Source organism: Eptatretus burgeri, chromosome 14 (assembly GCF_056783735.1).
Source record: "Eptatretus burgeri isolate ZD-2024b chromosome 14, Ebu_testis_v1, whole genome shotgun sequence".
NCBI lineage: Eukaryota > Metazoa > Chordata > Myxini > Myxiniformes > Myxinidae > Eptatretus > Eptatretus burgeri.
In genome coordinates this window covers 63,765,800-63,780,679 of record NC_140974.1, presented here as the reverse complement: position 1 = coordinate 63,780,679, position 14,880 = coordinate 63,765,800, and the positions used below count along the sequence as shown (strand labels likewise).

At 45.1% G+C, this 14,880-nt stretch overlaps 2 protein-coding genes and 1 long non-coding RNA gene across 4 annotated transcripts in view; 1 reads left to right on the top strand and 2 right to left on the bottom strand.

Annotated features, from left to right (window-relative positions):
* Positions 1-1,698: 1,698 nt before the first annotated feature.
* LOC147013409 (ferritin heavy chain B-like) lies at positions 1,699-4,171 on the bottom strand. Its single transcript, XM_085855207.1, has 4 exons — positions 3,874-4,171; positions 2,586-2,732; positions 2,232-2,357; positions 1,699-2,132 (listed from the first exon to the last, which is right to left on the bottom strand). The coding sequence occupies exons 1-4, from the start codon at positions 3,982-3,984 to the stop codon at positions 1,971-1,973; spliced, it is 546 nt and encodes a 181-aa protein (XP_085711333.1). The 5' UTR covers positions 3,985-4,171; the 3' UTR covers positions 1,699-1,970.
* A 172-nt stretch (positions 4,172-4,343) lies between these two features.
* Positions 4,344-14,792, top strand: LOC147013408 (uncharacterized). Of its 2 annotated transcripts, XR_015051327.1 has the most exons (3): positions 4,344-4,845; positions 10,845-10,915; positions 13,665-14,792. It is a non-coding gene; the product is annotated as an uncharacterized LOC147013408 (long non-coding RNA). The 2 variants fall into 2 exon arrangements; XR_015051326.1 differs by lacking the exon at positions 10,845-10,915.
* The window catches only part of RPS16 (ribosomal protein S16), a 29,166-nt gene continuing 28,920 nt past the window's right edge, over positions 14,635-14,880 (bottom strand). The window contains exon 6 of the mRNA XM_085855208.1: positions 14,635-14,865. Within this exon, the coding sequence (XP_085711334.1) occupies positions 14,720-14,865 (146 nt within the window). The 3' untranslated portion in view covers positions 14,635-14,719. The remainder of the gene's footprint in view (positions 14,866-14,880) is intronic.

Below are 14,880 nucleotides of genomic sequence, written 5' to 3'. Positions count from 1 at the left end.
CTTGCCTTGTTTTCTGTTTCCGTGTATTACCTCTTACAAGAGCCTTGACTTGGTGTACAAAAAAAAAATATCAATCATGATTTTACCTGCTTAAATCCAAAACCAGTGCTCACCTTCACTCATTTATTCCTCTTCCCCCCACCCCACCTGTGGAGCGACCTTGCAAACTCTGCGCTCATTCTTCCCTCCAGGTCTTCAAGACAGCCGTTCACCACCATCTCAGGTCATCCCACATCCAAAGCCATATTTTCTACCTCTGTTAAATCACCCACACCCCTCCGAATTTTATCTATATTGTCCACCCTTGTTCTCCCCTACTCCCCTCAACCGAACCTGCAGCCCTCGTTTGCCCATCTCCATCTGTCTATCTTCTCCTTCTGCCCTGCTGTTCCATTTATGTTGTGTTGTGTCCTGTTCTGTGTCAAGCTCTTCCACAAGCCTTGACCATGTAATAAAAAAACAGCACGGTGTGACCATGGTCTATCAAGACTCCCAACACATTGCAACGTACTCCTGTGGAATCCAACACGTGCAAAAGAAAAGGCTGAATTTTTCTCAAGCATCTTTTGCAAAAATTGTAATTCAACCGTCCAGCTCACCCCACTCCTGAGTTTGCCTTCATCACAGTGCCACCGTACAACCGATTCATTTCATACCACATGACAAGAAATAGTTAACTGCTGAATACAGCATCGGTTCCAAGCTTTGACGTCACAGTTTATTTGTGTTCGTGAGCTTGCTTTCCCTCTTGCCACGCTGTTCCGGGACATTGGCGATGATTTGGGAAACTACCGAGGTATGTCCTGTCAACTATTGCCCAATCAGATTCAAATTATGGAAGATGTAAGCAACACCTTTAAACAAATACCAGACTGCTCAGAGATAGTTTGGGCTCCATTACTTTACTCCAAACCTTGTCAGTCTGAAATGCAACCAAGAACAGCAACCTGTGAGGCGTGCGAGTTGTACCAGATCGAGTTGAGTAGCAAGAAGCCCTGGCAAAATTGATTGAGAATCAAAGGGATGATCCTTCATCACCTGGAACCATGAGTAGCATAAAGATTGTGGTGAGAGAAAGGTGATGAGCATCACCCCAGCTGTTTCTGAAGGTAATCTTTGGTTTGACCATTGCCTCAATACCTTGTGGGTGGATGAGGGCTTTTCATGCTTTCATAAATTAAATTTGAAATGTTAACATTGGAATAATTTGTTCACTTCAAATGTAGGAATAAGATGCAAAAGGAAGGTGCACACAGAGCTGTCTGGGTTCGATTCCTGACTCAACTACATAAACCATCAGATAAAGCATTACATCAAAGTGTACCATCTCTGGGATGTGTATCAAGTTGGGTGTCTTGGCTGCTTCCATTTAGAAATATCCCAGCCTTACACAAGTTATCATCAGCACCCTGCAGAGGCAAATGAAATCCCAAAGACCTGGGGATACTTCAGCAACAAGCAAACCTGCCTTTCAGTAAGAGTACGGTACATAAATACAGAACGTCTTGTTATCCATCGAATGCAATGATCAGACAACCACAACTCCCACAAGTGAACTACCGATACATTTTCAAAGATGGCTCAACTTGACGTTTAAAATTCAAGCCTCAAGTTTTACAACAGGAAAAATGAGATTGGAAGGATAAACCTGTATTGACAAATAATTTGGAACCAAATAAATAAATAAAATAATGAAAATACAATGCTCAGCTTTTATTTCCACAATTTAATCAGAAACCACAACACCAAGGCACAAGCAAAGGAAATGACAAAAATCAATGCAGGCCAAAGGATTCAATTATGCTTGATTCAAACAACTTCTTGCCATTTACATGAAAGGTGTGGATGTGAGTGACACGTTTGCAAAAACAGATGAACATAGCAATGTAGGACATACAATGTGGATGTTTACGGCTAAGGTAAACCAAAGTGAATGGCAAGGAAGGAAAAGAGCTTTGAGGTCACAAGGCCTAATCAGCCCCCTCATCCTTGAGGGTCAGCTTGTCGAAGAGGTATTCACCGACACCGTTGCCCGGCACACCGAGGCGCTTCAGATTGGTCACGAAGTCTCCGAGTTTCTTGATTGCTTGAACTTGCTCATCCAGGAACTCGCGCTCCAAAAACTCACACATCTGGAATGAAAGAGGGGAGCACGATATGAAACTTGCTCAACTTGAAGGGGGAGGGGAATAAACTTAAAAGGAAATCTGGAGATCAAGTGGTTAAATTACTTGAGGATCTTTCTTGTCCGCAGCAATACCATGGAGATCCAGCAGCGATTGGTTCACATTCAACTCCAGTTGCAAAGCCAACTGCATGGCTACGAGTCCATTGGTCCAGTCATCCTTCTCCGGTTTCTGCAAATCGATGGATACGACCATACGCTCCGATCACATTCGGCTTCAAAAGCACGATGGCTGAAACAAGCCTACGTTTCATCAAAAACCCAATGCCTTCAAAAGTTGCTCAACTGTACAACTGTTCCTTAAACAACCTGAATGAGAATGAAACTTTCACTCATGTTATTGAAGCTTAAAACTCGGTTTAACAAATGAAAGATTTGCCCATTAGGTTTACTTGCGCACCTTGATGTCTTTCAGTAAAATGCGACCTCCACGCTGGTTCTGGTAGCTCATGAATTTCTCCGCGTGCTCCCGCTCCTCGTGACTCTGCTCCTTGAAAAACTTGGCGAAGTGGTCCAAAGCCACGTCATCCCGGGAGAAGTAGTAACTCTGGAATTAGAGAAAGGGATGGGTAAACCAGAGATGGATAAGACCGACTGGTGCCGTGTGGGACGTCACAGGGAACTTCGACCAAAATCAAATTAAATCGACGTCCCCTTCTTGCAAGGGAAGGAACTGACGCAGGCAGTCAGTCATCGGTCCCATCAAAGCCTGCACAGGTATGGTCACAACCTCTGGTCGTTTGTCCGTGATTTATCGTTTTTAAATGCTGAGCTTCAAGCAAGTCACACGAACAATTTACAAATCGAGTCTTTGGTTCGACTCGGTGTCTGTGCGAACCACTGACCTCCCAAACCAAGCGGATGGAGGCTCGAACTATGACGTCACAAAGTCTGGGGAAATCGTACTTTTACTTCTAAGTGTACACAGAGACCGAGAAGTAAAGAAATTTGGAATATGGCCACCATCCCTCCCACCACCCCGTTCTCCATTTTCTGCCAGAATCCTCCATTTTGAGAACGGACGTCACAAAGCAGTCTTTGTATAAATTCCAAACAAAACCTCAATCACAACACAATCTCATGTAAAAAAAATAAATAAATAAATAAAACCCTCGATGTGATGCAACCAACAAAATTTCCGAAAGCTCGACTAGGGATGGTTACAAGGAGGAAGCGGAGGTAGGGGAGAGATTATAATGTTAACCTTGATGTAGTTTCTAATAATCCAAGGAATGAGGGCGAGAATGAACAAAGGAAGGAAACAACCTTTTGGCATCCAAAACACGGACTACAAGATAACCGTGTGGTGTGGTGTCCGCACCTGGCAGGTTCGTTGGACAACGATCGCAACAAGCAAGGGAATTAATTAAATAATCGGGGAGGGACAACATCCAAAAAAAAAAAAAAAAATAATCAAATTATCGAACGGATCAAAGCAAACAATCGGAATAAATAAATAAAACAACAATGGGAACTGAATGGGCGAGGGGGGGGGCGGTTATAACCCAAACAAAGGAACCCCTTGTCGAAGAGAAAATAACCCTCCAACGTTAACAACCACCAAAGGTGGTTTACTACTACTACTACTACTACTACTACTACTACTACTACTACTACTACTACTACTACTACTACTACTACTACTACTACTACTACCACTACTACCACTACTACCACTACTACCTCACCATGGACAAGTAGACGTACGAGGCGTGCAGCTCCATGTTGATCTGGCGGTTCACAGCCGCCTCACAATCGGTATCATAATTTTGGCGGATTTGGGATTCTTTTGCCTCCATGGTTGTTGCTGTTGTTGTTGCGTTTTCGGTCAAATGAAAATCGAAGAAAGAGAAGACAAAAGAAAAACTGTACGAAACCACAGGGACCTGTTCCGTTCAAGCACTGTTGAAGCGGGAACACAACCCTGATCTCGCAATCTGAAAACAAATGACCGTTGCCGATGCTTATATAATGTTGTGGAGAAAAGGGCGTGGCTTTCGTGAATTATTAATCAGGTGGGCACTTCTCATTGGTCGGTGTCTCGCTCGGTCCATGTTCCATTGGTTGAAGACATATTTTTGGATCGTATTTCCTTGTATAAGTTATTTACTCTCTTTTTATGTTCGATTTCATCCCCAGTTCGGTATATTGACCCTCATTTTAAAAACCACAGTTTCTATAAACCTCTACGAACCGTAAAACATTCCAGGAAAGAGAAGGAATCAAAACAACAAACTTCTCATCGAGTAAATGTTTTTTTTTCCTCTTTCCTGTTGATGTTTTTCCACTTCTTTGGAAAATAACAACGAACAGCTCGGAAGATTGCAAATCACGTGTGATTATACACCGCCCGTGTCATGGTCTGCCAAAACCAACGTTCGCAATCATCAAAGTTGGACTTTACTCACATAAAAGAGCAGTAAATACGAGTATATCTTTGACTTGTCAAGTTTAACGAATCTCGACGCGGTGTTATTGTCCTGATAATAAATTTTTATTTGGGTTCGTCCGGAGTCCGGAGTCCGGAGTTCGTCGACATTGCTCGGCCGTAGCAACCCGAGAGATCGCAGCGTTTCACGTCCGCAGCCGAGAGGGAAACATTTACCTCAGAACGTGGAGAAACGGATCGGTTACAATGTTTCATCATCCAACCTCCTCTTGTGAGGAAACACGCATCACGTGACCGGTTTCTTTGTTTGCTTTTCTGTTTCCATATTTATTTATTTTTACTTGGTTAATTATTTATTCAGCCTGTTGTTGGTGTGTTTCACATATTTGGCTTTTATTGCTGAAATAATGATATATGAACGGGAGATCGAGGTGTTTTTATTTCTTCTGAGGTATTTAATATATGAAGGAGGAAAAAAATGTCTTCGCTGTGTAATTGTGTATATTACAATTAAATTGTGATTACAAATTGTTGTTTTCATAATACCTTCAATTTTCCATTTGTCTCACCCATTGGGTGTCCATGTGAAACGTCTCCTGTTGATTCCATCGTGATTCAGACTTTTTTCCTCAGTTTCGTCAACTCATGGTCACGTGATGGTGACGCACGAATGACGGAGCGCCTTCGGCGCGTGATTGTGACGTCACGTGCTGCGTGCACGTGACTCGGCAAAATTTGCTCGCTCGTCAACAACACTTATGTTATCATTGATAACTACAATTGGTACTTCTATTGTTAATTATGTTATAAAGGAAATCTTTATTTGGTGTGTAAAAACGGATGTGAAATAACACATTGATGGTATTCTCTTATTTATGTTCGATTTCCGACCTTTAATAGTATTAATTAGAAATTTTGTAAACAATTACCTTTAATAGGTCAAAGTTGTACTGTACTGTACTGGGAGATACTTAGCAGGCAGACACGAAGCGGAGGAACAGTCGAGCCGGGCTGTGTTGCACGAGTGCGAGCGCGGGCGTACTGTGCCCGCGGCTCTCCTTTATTCCGTACGCGGTACACTCACGAGCCGGCCGACTCCAGCATTACTACGACGCCTCAGACGGCGTGCACACCTCATATCCCTCGCCGAACCCCACGGCCACTCCTCCACCATCACGCCCATCATGCATCATCATCATGCCCCTCCCCGTGGGCATGGCTACACCACACTCCTCCCTCCTAAAAGTATGATTATTAAATGATCAGTATTATAAGAAGCATGCAGAACACGAAGGATTTCGTATAACGATCATGGAAATAAAATGAAAATAACAAAGTATAATAGCACACCACTTCATATAATGTGTCGATGCGAGCGAGTGGAGCAGCAAAGGTCAGGTCTGACCGCGTTACCGATATGAAGCAGCAAAATGAGAAGCACAGCGGCATTATGCAGCAAAAACGCCCCCCCCCCCAGGTGGCCCATGCTGACATGACCCTGGCCAAGGTCGTAACGACCTCTCGAGCTAACCTCCTCCGGCCCCATCAAACGCCTCCGGCCCACTCCCCCCAGGCAGACCCGACGTAGATAAACATCCCGAGGCCGGCAGCCCGCTATCTGGAAGCCGTGGCGCCAGCCTTAGACCTTGGCCGGGGGCGCTGAACAGCGCCGCTGGCCGCATGCATTTAATGCGCCAAAACAACTCACGCACCACCATCAGTCGAGACGCCAACGCCCGTCCCAACGGCCTTGAGCGAACACAGCGAGTTGTGCTCGCAATCAGAGGTGGAGGTAACGCAGACCAGGGCACCAGTCTTGGTTCCGAGTCGATCTCCGAGACCCACACGGCCGCTAGACGGGAGCAACTCCACTTAAACCACACTGCAATCATAGGCTCGTTATAAATCATTACGAATAACATTCGAAGCATCGCAAATTCATTTTTCCGTACAGCGCGCTTTTTTGATAAAATCCCAGCACATGACAAAGCAATTACCTGCGGCCTGGAGCAACTGGAGGCTAACAAACCTTCTTTATTCGCCCCCACATCACATTGACCATAATCCAACTCCCATTGACTGATCTCCGCCACATCCACTTTTACACGAGAACTGCTGGCATTTATTTCAACAACGTTAAACTGCATCACTAGAGCAAGGAAAAACACATATGCCATGAACAACAACCCACAACCCACATCACGAGTCCGCTCCTTGGTTGTCGACTTGATGCTGCGACTCGCGACTCCCTTTAACGCCACGGGCCCACCGCCACCTGTTGAAGCTGCCTGAACCACACCGATGCGCATTGCCTCACGAACCCTGCCGAAGCGCGGGAACTCATCGCGAACGAAGCGCGGGAACTCATCGCGAGAGCTGATATGGCTCTCGCCGCTCCTGGAGCGCACATCATCGCCGCAGGCAGCAACGAACGGTGGCTCCCGCTGCATCGACGCGGCCCCCGCCGCCAGCGCCTCGCCCTCGGTATTCGACGAAGGTCTCGAAGAGAGCACTGGCACATCTGGAGGCACGAACCGGAACCCGTTCCGACCCAAAAGGGTCCGGCTCGCCGAGCCCGGCTCCTGCTCCGGCTCGCCGGCATCATCATGCCCCGGCTGCAGGCTGATCTCCAGGTCACTGGGGTCCTGCTGCGGTGCCCCTTCGCTCCCGGTGCGATCGTGCTGCGGTGCCCCTTCGCTCCCGGTGCGACCGTGCTGCGGTGCCCCTTCGCTCCCGGTGCGACCGTGCTGCGGTGCGCGCTCTCGTCCCGCACCGCTAGGCGTGCGAGCACCCTGCGGCACTTGAGCCATCGCGCGGACTTGCGCGGTCACCGGTGTCTGCTCGACAGATGAAACAGTCGCGATCGCCGAGTCGAATGTGATGTCGGTCAATGGCTGCTCGCAGACAATGTCAATGGCTGCTCGCAGACCAGAAATAAAATGATCTCTGAACCGTGCCGGATGCTCCTCTGCCGTGAATTTGCACGGCACAGCCGAATGCGATGCGCGGCCAGCACGAGTGGACTCACCCGAACACCCGATCCGTGCCTCGCTCACTTCCCTTCCCCCCCCTGCCACTGATCTTGTCATTTCCGGATCAATCGCAAGCAGGGTTCGACGCGGGACGGAAGGATCGCCTCGCACACCGCCATCTATGACCGTAACAATGGGCGATGACCCTCGGCCCACACACCGTAGACGACCTCGAGAGCCCAGACCGCAGTCCGAGTGACTGCATTGCCACGCTCGCCCACGACCCGCGCCGCAGACCGTGCGCATGGCCGTGCGTGCCTGGCCCATCGCGATGACCCCTAGACCATCTGCTGTGTCCCGACCATCGAGACCTCGGATATTCTCCAGAGCTTGCGCGACGTCCAACGCCGCGTTCGAGCCGAAACGGGTATCCTCGACAAAACGAACAAGAAAATGAACCAAATGAACGAACGTTGCCCACTCGACGTGGCCGAAGTAGATTCCGACGAAGGCGGGCACGCGTACGTTTGCCATGCACCGACCCTTTGCCATGTTCGTGAGACACTTGGTTCCGTAGCTTGGAACCGCCCTTACACACGCTGATCTGCCGATCCTCGTCGCCAACTGTACTATACTGGAATGGGAGATACTTAGCAGGCAGACACGAAGCGGAGGAACAGTCGAGCCGGGCTGTGTTGCACGAGTGCGAGCGCGGGCGTACTGTGCCCGCGGCTCTCCTTTATTCCGTACGCGGTACACTCACGAGCCGGCCGACTCCTGCATTACTACGACGCCTCAGACGGCGTGCACACCTCATATCCCTCGCCGAACCCCACGGCCACTCCTCCACCATCACGCCCATCATGCATCATCATCATGCCCCTCCCCGTGGGCATGGCTACACCACAAAAGTTTGTGACGTGTCGCGAGGTGAAAACTGATTCCGAAGTACTGCACAAAATTCAAATGCAAAAATGAAAAAGAAGAAAAATACTCACAGTTGTAATTAACCTCGATTATCTTACAACTTGTGCGTGGCCCTACGTGAAAAAAAAGAACAAAAAAAAAGAATTGTGACGCCAATTGTCACGTCATAGCACCGTGGCCTGTCATTGGTTTGGTAAATAAATGGCCATAACTTGGGAACCACTTGTCCGATTAATATCAAACCTTGAAAAGGCACATACTCAGGTCCTCAGCAATATACCTGGCAAGTTTCAATTAGATTGGACCGGTGGTTGTCGAGAAACAGCGGTCGCAGACACACACACACACACACACACACACACACACACACACACACACACACACACACACACACACACACACACACACACACACACACACACACACACACACACACACACACACACACACAGCTGGAATTATAGATAGATTATGTAATTATAATCGGAGAGGAACTTTTTATAATCTACCATTAGTTGAATTACCAGAAATACACTGGATGCGGTGCTCAACAGCTCAGTTCTCTCCCCCACACTTTCAATGAAAAAGGAATGACCCCCCACCCAGGCTAATTTTTGTTTCTTCCTGTTGTTGTAAAAATTTTCCCCCTGTGCAACAAGACCTTTTTAATGAGCCTTCTCTTGGTGGTGTGTTGTGGAGTTTTGTTTGGAAAATCGGCGTGGAAGTATCATCGAGCCCACCCACTCCTTTTTCTTCCAAGAAAATAATATGCAAGGAACTTTAATATAAGAGGTCATTATCCCCATGGGCCTGTGCAATGATTGCCAACATATGGTTGTTCATGTGTGATCTCCTTTTCAAATGCTGGGCGTCAAACAAGCAAGGAAGCTACACGTGTACCATTTATTTAATTTTAATTCTTTGTTACGACTCGAGTGGGGTGAGAACCGCCGACCTCCCATATTCAGAGTGGACGCTACAACTATTGGTCAACCAACTGGTTAAGCTTAACATACCACAAACACCTGCTCTCTCCAGGAGCGGGTGGGTGGGTGTCGGATGGCGATGTGTTAGTATTGTTACAGCCTGGGGTTTGACATTCGCTAAGAGAGGAAGCACTCGAGTTCATCCCAAACACCTGGTCCCGCAGCCACCAGCTGCAGATAACTCTGCGGTTTGCAAATTAACCACAAAGGCTGATTGGGACCGCCCATCCCAGCAGGGTGTCACTACTTCACGTGGTTGCCTTACCTTTGGACGACGATATCAAGGGGGGGGGGGGAGCTCATGCCCTCGATGTATACTTGTCTTACTCTTACCTGATCAGGTGCAGCCGAGCTGAGCTGCCAAGTATGCGCCGGCTAACAGATTAAATCATGTGGGGTAAAACTTCCCAAGAGACAATGTTAGTAAAATGGAGGAAAAGACACTGACAAACTGGGTACATGTATAATGCAAGCAATTTATTTATAACAAGGGTGAGGAAAGGTATGTGGCACAATAAGCAAGGGATTTAATACATGAAAATTTGTAGAGCAGGGAAAGCAAGGATTGGTAAGGAACAGGATACAGGAAAATAAATACAATTATTTACCAACACAAGAGAAAGTGAAGAGGTACCCTTTTATCTTTTACAATCTTAATTATACGAACAAACCAGGCACCATCAGAATCATTCCACAAGGAAATTAGAATAGGATAGAAAGAGAGAAGAGGAGGGTAGGTGGAGGAGGAGGAGATGAGAGAAAAGGAGGCAGAGAGGAAGAGGAGGAAGAACGTGAGGTGGATTTGACCTCTTGATTAATAGGTGAGGTTAATGGACTAATGCAAACCCAGTTGCTAAGGAAGGGGAAGGGGGGAAGAAAACTGAGGGTGTCTCGGAGGGATGTGCGGTGATGCGAGAGGAAACTGTAAAAGATGCAGATCAGTGGGCCCAGGTAATTGCTGATGCTCTTTTCATGCGTCCACAGGAGACAAAATGGAAAATAAAGAACATGTAATAAAATAGACTAATAATGTAGGAGGTTTGTATCTGGGTAATTCCACGTAATAATGGACATGAAGCATAAAATTTGAAAATGTATTTTTCAAAAGGATTTCTATTGGACGGTGTTTAGTTCGGTCTGAATTTTCATAATTTATGCGATATTTACTCCGTGGATGATGTCATGTGATTTGGCGGCCATCTTGAAAGAACTGCCTCAACGTCTTCCAACGGTAAGTCATTCTGTCTGTTATCATTTTGTCAAAAATATGGCTATTTGATGAATGTTTTAATCCAAAGTAGTATTTGCTGATGAATATTACTGATATAGGATCAGGCTGTAACTACTCATCAACATATTTGGTCCATTTCTCTCTGTGCCTATAGATCAACATCAACGAGGTATATTCAAGCAATGAAGCTTATACAAGCTGTGAGACATCCAAATGTTCGCTGATGTATGTAAGAGATTGTATAGATATCATAAAATGCGCCCCAGCATTGACTATCCAATATGTGATCGCATGGGTTACGTCCGTTACATTGCTGAGTTACATCCGTTAGTGAACTTTTCAAAATATTTTAACAAACAACAGACAGATCGTATCGTTGGAATATAGAAAGTATGCTACTAATGCTTAGTTTACTTACCGTGAATGAAAGGTATAGTACAAATTCGTTATTTCGCAGGATTTAAGAATTGTGCTATGGCCAGTTTTAGTTGTGTCCATTTCGATGTTACGTCCGTTACACCTCTTAAATGTTGATTTTTGCTTTAGTAGTTGACTACACAGTGGGGTTTGTACCAATATCAGAAAGCCATAGAGACTAATTACGATATGTAATAAAGAAACTCTCTGTAATATGGCCAACCTTTTCAAAATTTCAACATTAGTGATGCAATTTTTGTCTCAATGTTATGTCCGTTACGCTGGAATTACCCATCTGCCAAATTTACGAAAGGCGTTTAACAGTGTTTATCTAATGTGGATCAAAACCGAATGACAAGCGTTTAAATAAAAAGGGACCTTTACAGATCAGCGCGGGTGTGTTTAAGAGTGCGTTTGAGACCATGAAGCATTGCACGGCTTATGATTTGTAGTTTGTGAAGGACGTTGAATATGGATGCGTTACGAGTGCTTGAATTAGCTCAAGAGGAGGCAGAAGAGGATAGGGAAGTTCGTCGATGCCATTGTGGGGTGATTGAGGTAAATTGGTTTGGTAACCTCCTACATGGTGCACTGAACAAAGGAAACAATTAAAAGGAATGATTCATAACCTTAGATTTGCAGAACGAAACGACTCGCTGTTTATAAGCACAAAGCTAAACAGAAGTTAACCTCCCTTCATAAATAGCTGTTTAAACGGGCAATTAGCTGTGTGCGTGTACAAAGATGGTTTTGTCAAGGTTTAAGGATGAGGCATGTGTTAGTAAAATGCTTATTAAACGCCTTTCAGAAATTCGGCCCCAATAATCTGGGACTTTAAACATGGACGAGAAGGGGGTTGGTGAAGGGAAGCGGAGGCAGTTATACCCCCTCAGGTGGAGGATATCCCTAATGTGAAAGCCATTAGTTTGGAACTTAACCCGACTTGATGTCAAGCACCGGTTAGACTGTTAGATGCTACCACAATAATCGAGACCACACTGGAAGCTGTGTAATATGTATTCAGATCAAAGATCAAATTCTGCATCGGAGTCATCAGATGGAACCCCAATAAGCAAAGACGATCATCAAGAGGAGCCTGGATAGGATTCAGGTTTCAGTTGCGACTCCTCCACCCTCAAAACAATCCAGGTGCAGCTGAGTGATCCTAAAAAAAAAACTTTGGAAGAATTAACTTCTGCCTGGAGATGAGACAGATATATAAACAAACATATCAAGAGTAATGGGCAGATAAGAGGAAAATTAACAAAACATAAAGAAAAATACACGCCGACCAAAATATAACCTTTCGCAGAATGCGAAGGTAAAAAGCAAGAATTTGAATCGAGAAATGTGAAAAGTGTGAAAGAAATAAAAATCAAAGATATCGGGAGTAATATCAAAGACGTAGGTAGAGTTCAGCAGATAAGTATGCGACTCAGCGAGTTGTACTTGATGATCCTGTTTGTTCCCTTCTTGATTTTTGATAAAGTTCACAATTGTATTGTGTACCAGTCATAACATCATTCACTTTATTTAGCTCTGAATATTGTTTAAAATGAATCTTTAAGGCTAATCTCTTTAATACGTACTTATTGGGAGGGGGGTTAATATAGCATAATCGAAGGGAGGTGGGATTGGGGTCAAAATTCGGCAATTTTTGTTGACATGATATACATGAACCAGACTCGGTGTTGTAATGGCCAGAATGTCCACTACGAGTCTGGGATGTCGGTGGTTCAAGCTCCGGCTGAGTCGTACCAAAGACTAAAAACGGCACGTACTGTTTCCTTGCTTGATGCTTAGTATTTAAAAGGATAAAGCATGACAAAGAACGATGGGATGGCAATGGCAAACTACCCAATAAAACCACTGCTAAGAAACTGTTTCGGCCGCACGAACACTGTCAACACCTAAATCAACTTCATCGTACCCCCTTAAAGTCTTCTAAATAACTAGAACACTCGGAAGAGAACATACCTCTGCCAGGCTGAAGTGTTTACATTTTGTATCCCATCGATAGGCCAGATCTGGATTCAGATCTAAATCAAAATCTAATCAGCTTGTTCTTGTCACATACGAGTCATCCACCAAGTTTTGTCATAAACTGCCCACAACTTTTTGAAATAGCCTGCTGTATATCGTTTATGGCCCTATCTCTCAATGGTGAAGAATCACGATAAAAATTCTGGTATCCAGATCTTCACCAAAATTGAATCAAATAGTCGTCACACACCCAACCTGTCCATCAAATTTTGTCTTAATCCATACGTAATTTTTTTGAGATATTGTGCTCATAGACAGACAGGACTGAAAACATGACCTCTGTTCACCTTTGATTGTGTAAGTAATAAACCAGTTAATAAAAAGATAATCCAGGGATCCTGGAACATCCTGTACACAGTAAATGAAATGCTGGATACAAATCACATTATAGTCTGTCCTCGTCTTGCAAAACTTCCCAATGATCAAGTCAGTCCTCGCTTAACATCGTAATTGCATTCTTGAAAATTTTAAACAAACAATTGAATATAATCGAATCGTTTTTTCTCATCTCCAGTCGCTTCAGATCTTCATTGGTTGGCTCTTCTGTGTGATTGCAGAAGTTGTGCAACGTCGGCATCTTCCACCGTATCAAAACCCACTTTATTGGCAAAGCCGAGAATAACTTTCTACAGAGTGGGAACAACATCTTTAAATCCTTTCAGGTCAGTGACAAGTTCAAGCCGCAACTTCCCCGACACACCATTCACACCTGAGTAACTTCAGCCCAGCACCCACCGATGTAAATCGATGCACAGCTCGGTGTATACAAGGCCTATACTGTACATACTCAGTGGGCTTATACCCCAGTACTTATTAAAATGAGGAAAAATCACGAGTTTGGCACTAAATTAGAGATAAAGACTTTAGAACGGAACGGTGAACGACTTTAAATGAGTATGTTCTCCAATAAATCAGCAACTCAATAAAGAAACAGTGTGAATCGGGATGACGTTGAGCAAGGACTTACTGTATTGTCATGACTATCTGGAACCAACAATTAGAGCAAGGATTATTCTCAGTTGGATTGTAGCGTATTCAATTCCTGAAAAGACTGTGAATCACCATCCCGATGCCCCGTGGTCAAGGTGTGGATGAGTGCACAATCCTTCAGTGGGGCAATAACCCGGGTCGGTGTCCCTTCTGCTCGCATAAGTTGGTGCATGCTGAACTTAATATTATTCAGAGTTGTGTTTGGATCTTGGCCAAGAGGCAAAACACTGCACTGGTCAGTCACTTGACTTGCTTGTTCCGTTACACAACACGCAAGTTCCCAAACCTTGAACCATCTCGGAGTACACATGATTTGACACAAAACCAACCTGACATGCACCTTGTAATGAGAATAGGCCACATGGATTTGCCAACCGACGCAAAACATTGTCTAGTTGTCCAAGACAACTAAACCATGTTGGTCAGACATTTCACAACTGATGGTTATCAAGCGTTTCTAAACGGTTTGATTGGAGAAGATAAAAACAAAAAAGTTACAGGAGCATCCTCATGTTTATTTGGACTGTTTTTGGAACCAGACAACAAAAGCAAATGAGTAGAAACCAATGAAGCCACAAATTAACGGTAGGACTTCTGGTAGCGGGCACGGGCTCCTGGACCACCAAACTTCTTGGGCTCGCAGCGTCGAGGGTCAGCGACGAGTAAGGTGCGATCATATTGAATGAGAATGTCTTTCACCTCTTTCTTCGATGCCTCATCGACATCTGAGGGGAGGAGGG

Coding starts and splice junctions, on each gene's coding strand:
- LOC147013409 (XM_085855207.1), bottom strand. CDS start 3,984: ATGGAGGCAAAAGAATCCCAAATCCGCCAAAATTATGATACCGATTGT. Junction 2,358..2,585: donor TTTTACTGAAAGACATCAAG/GTGCGCAAGTAA, acceptor ATCGATTTGCAG/AAACCGGAGAAGGATGACTG. Junction 2,133..2,231: donor CGGACAAGAAAGATCCTCAA/GTAATTTAACCA, acceptor CTTTCATTCCAG/ATGTGTGAGTTTTTGGAGCG.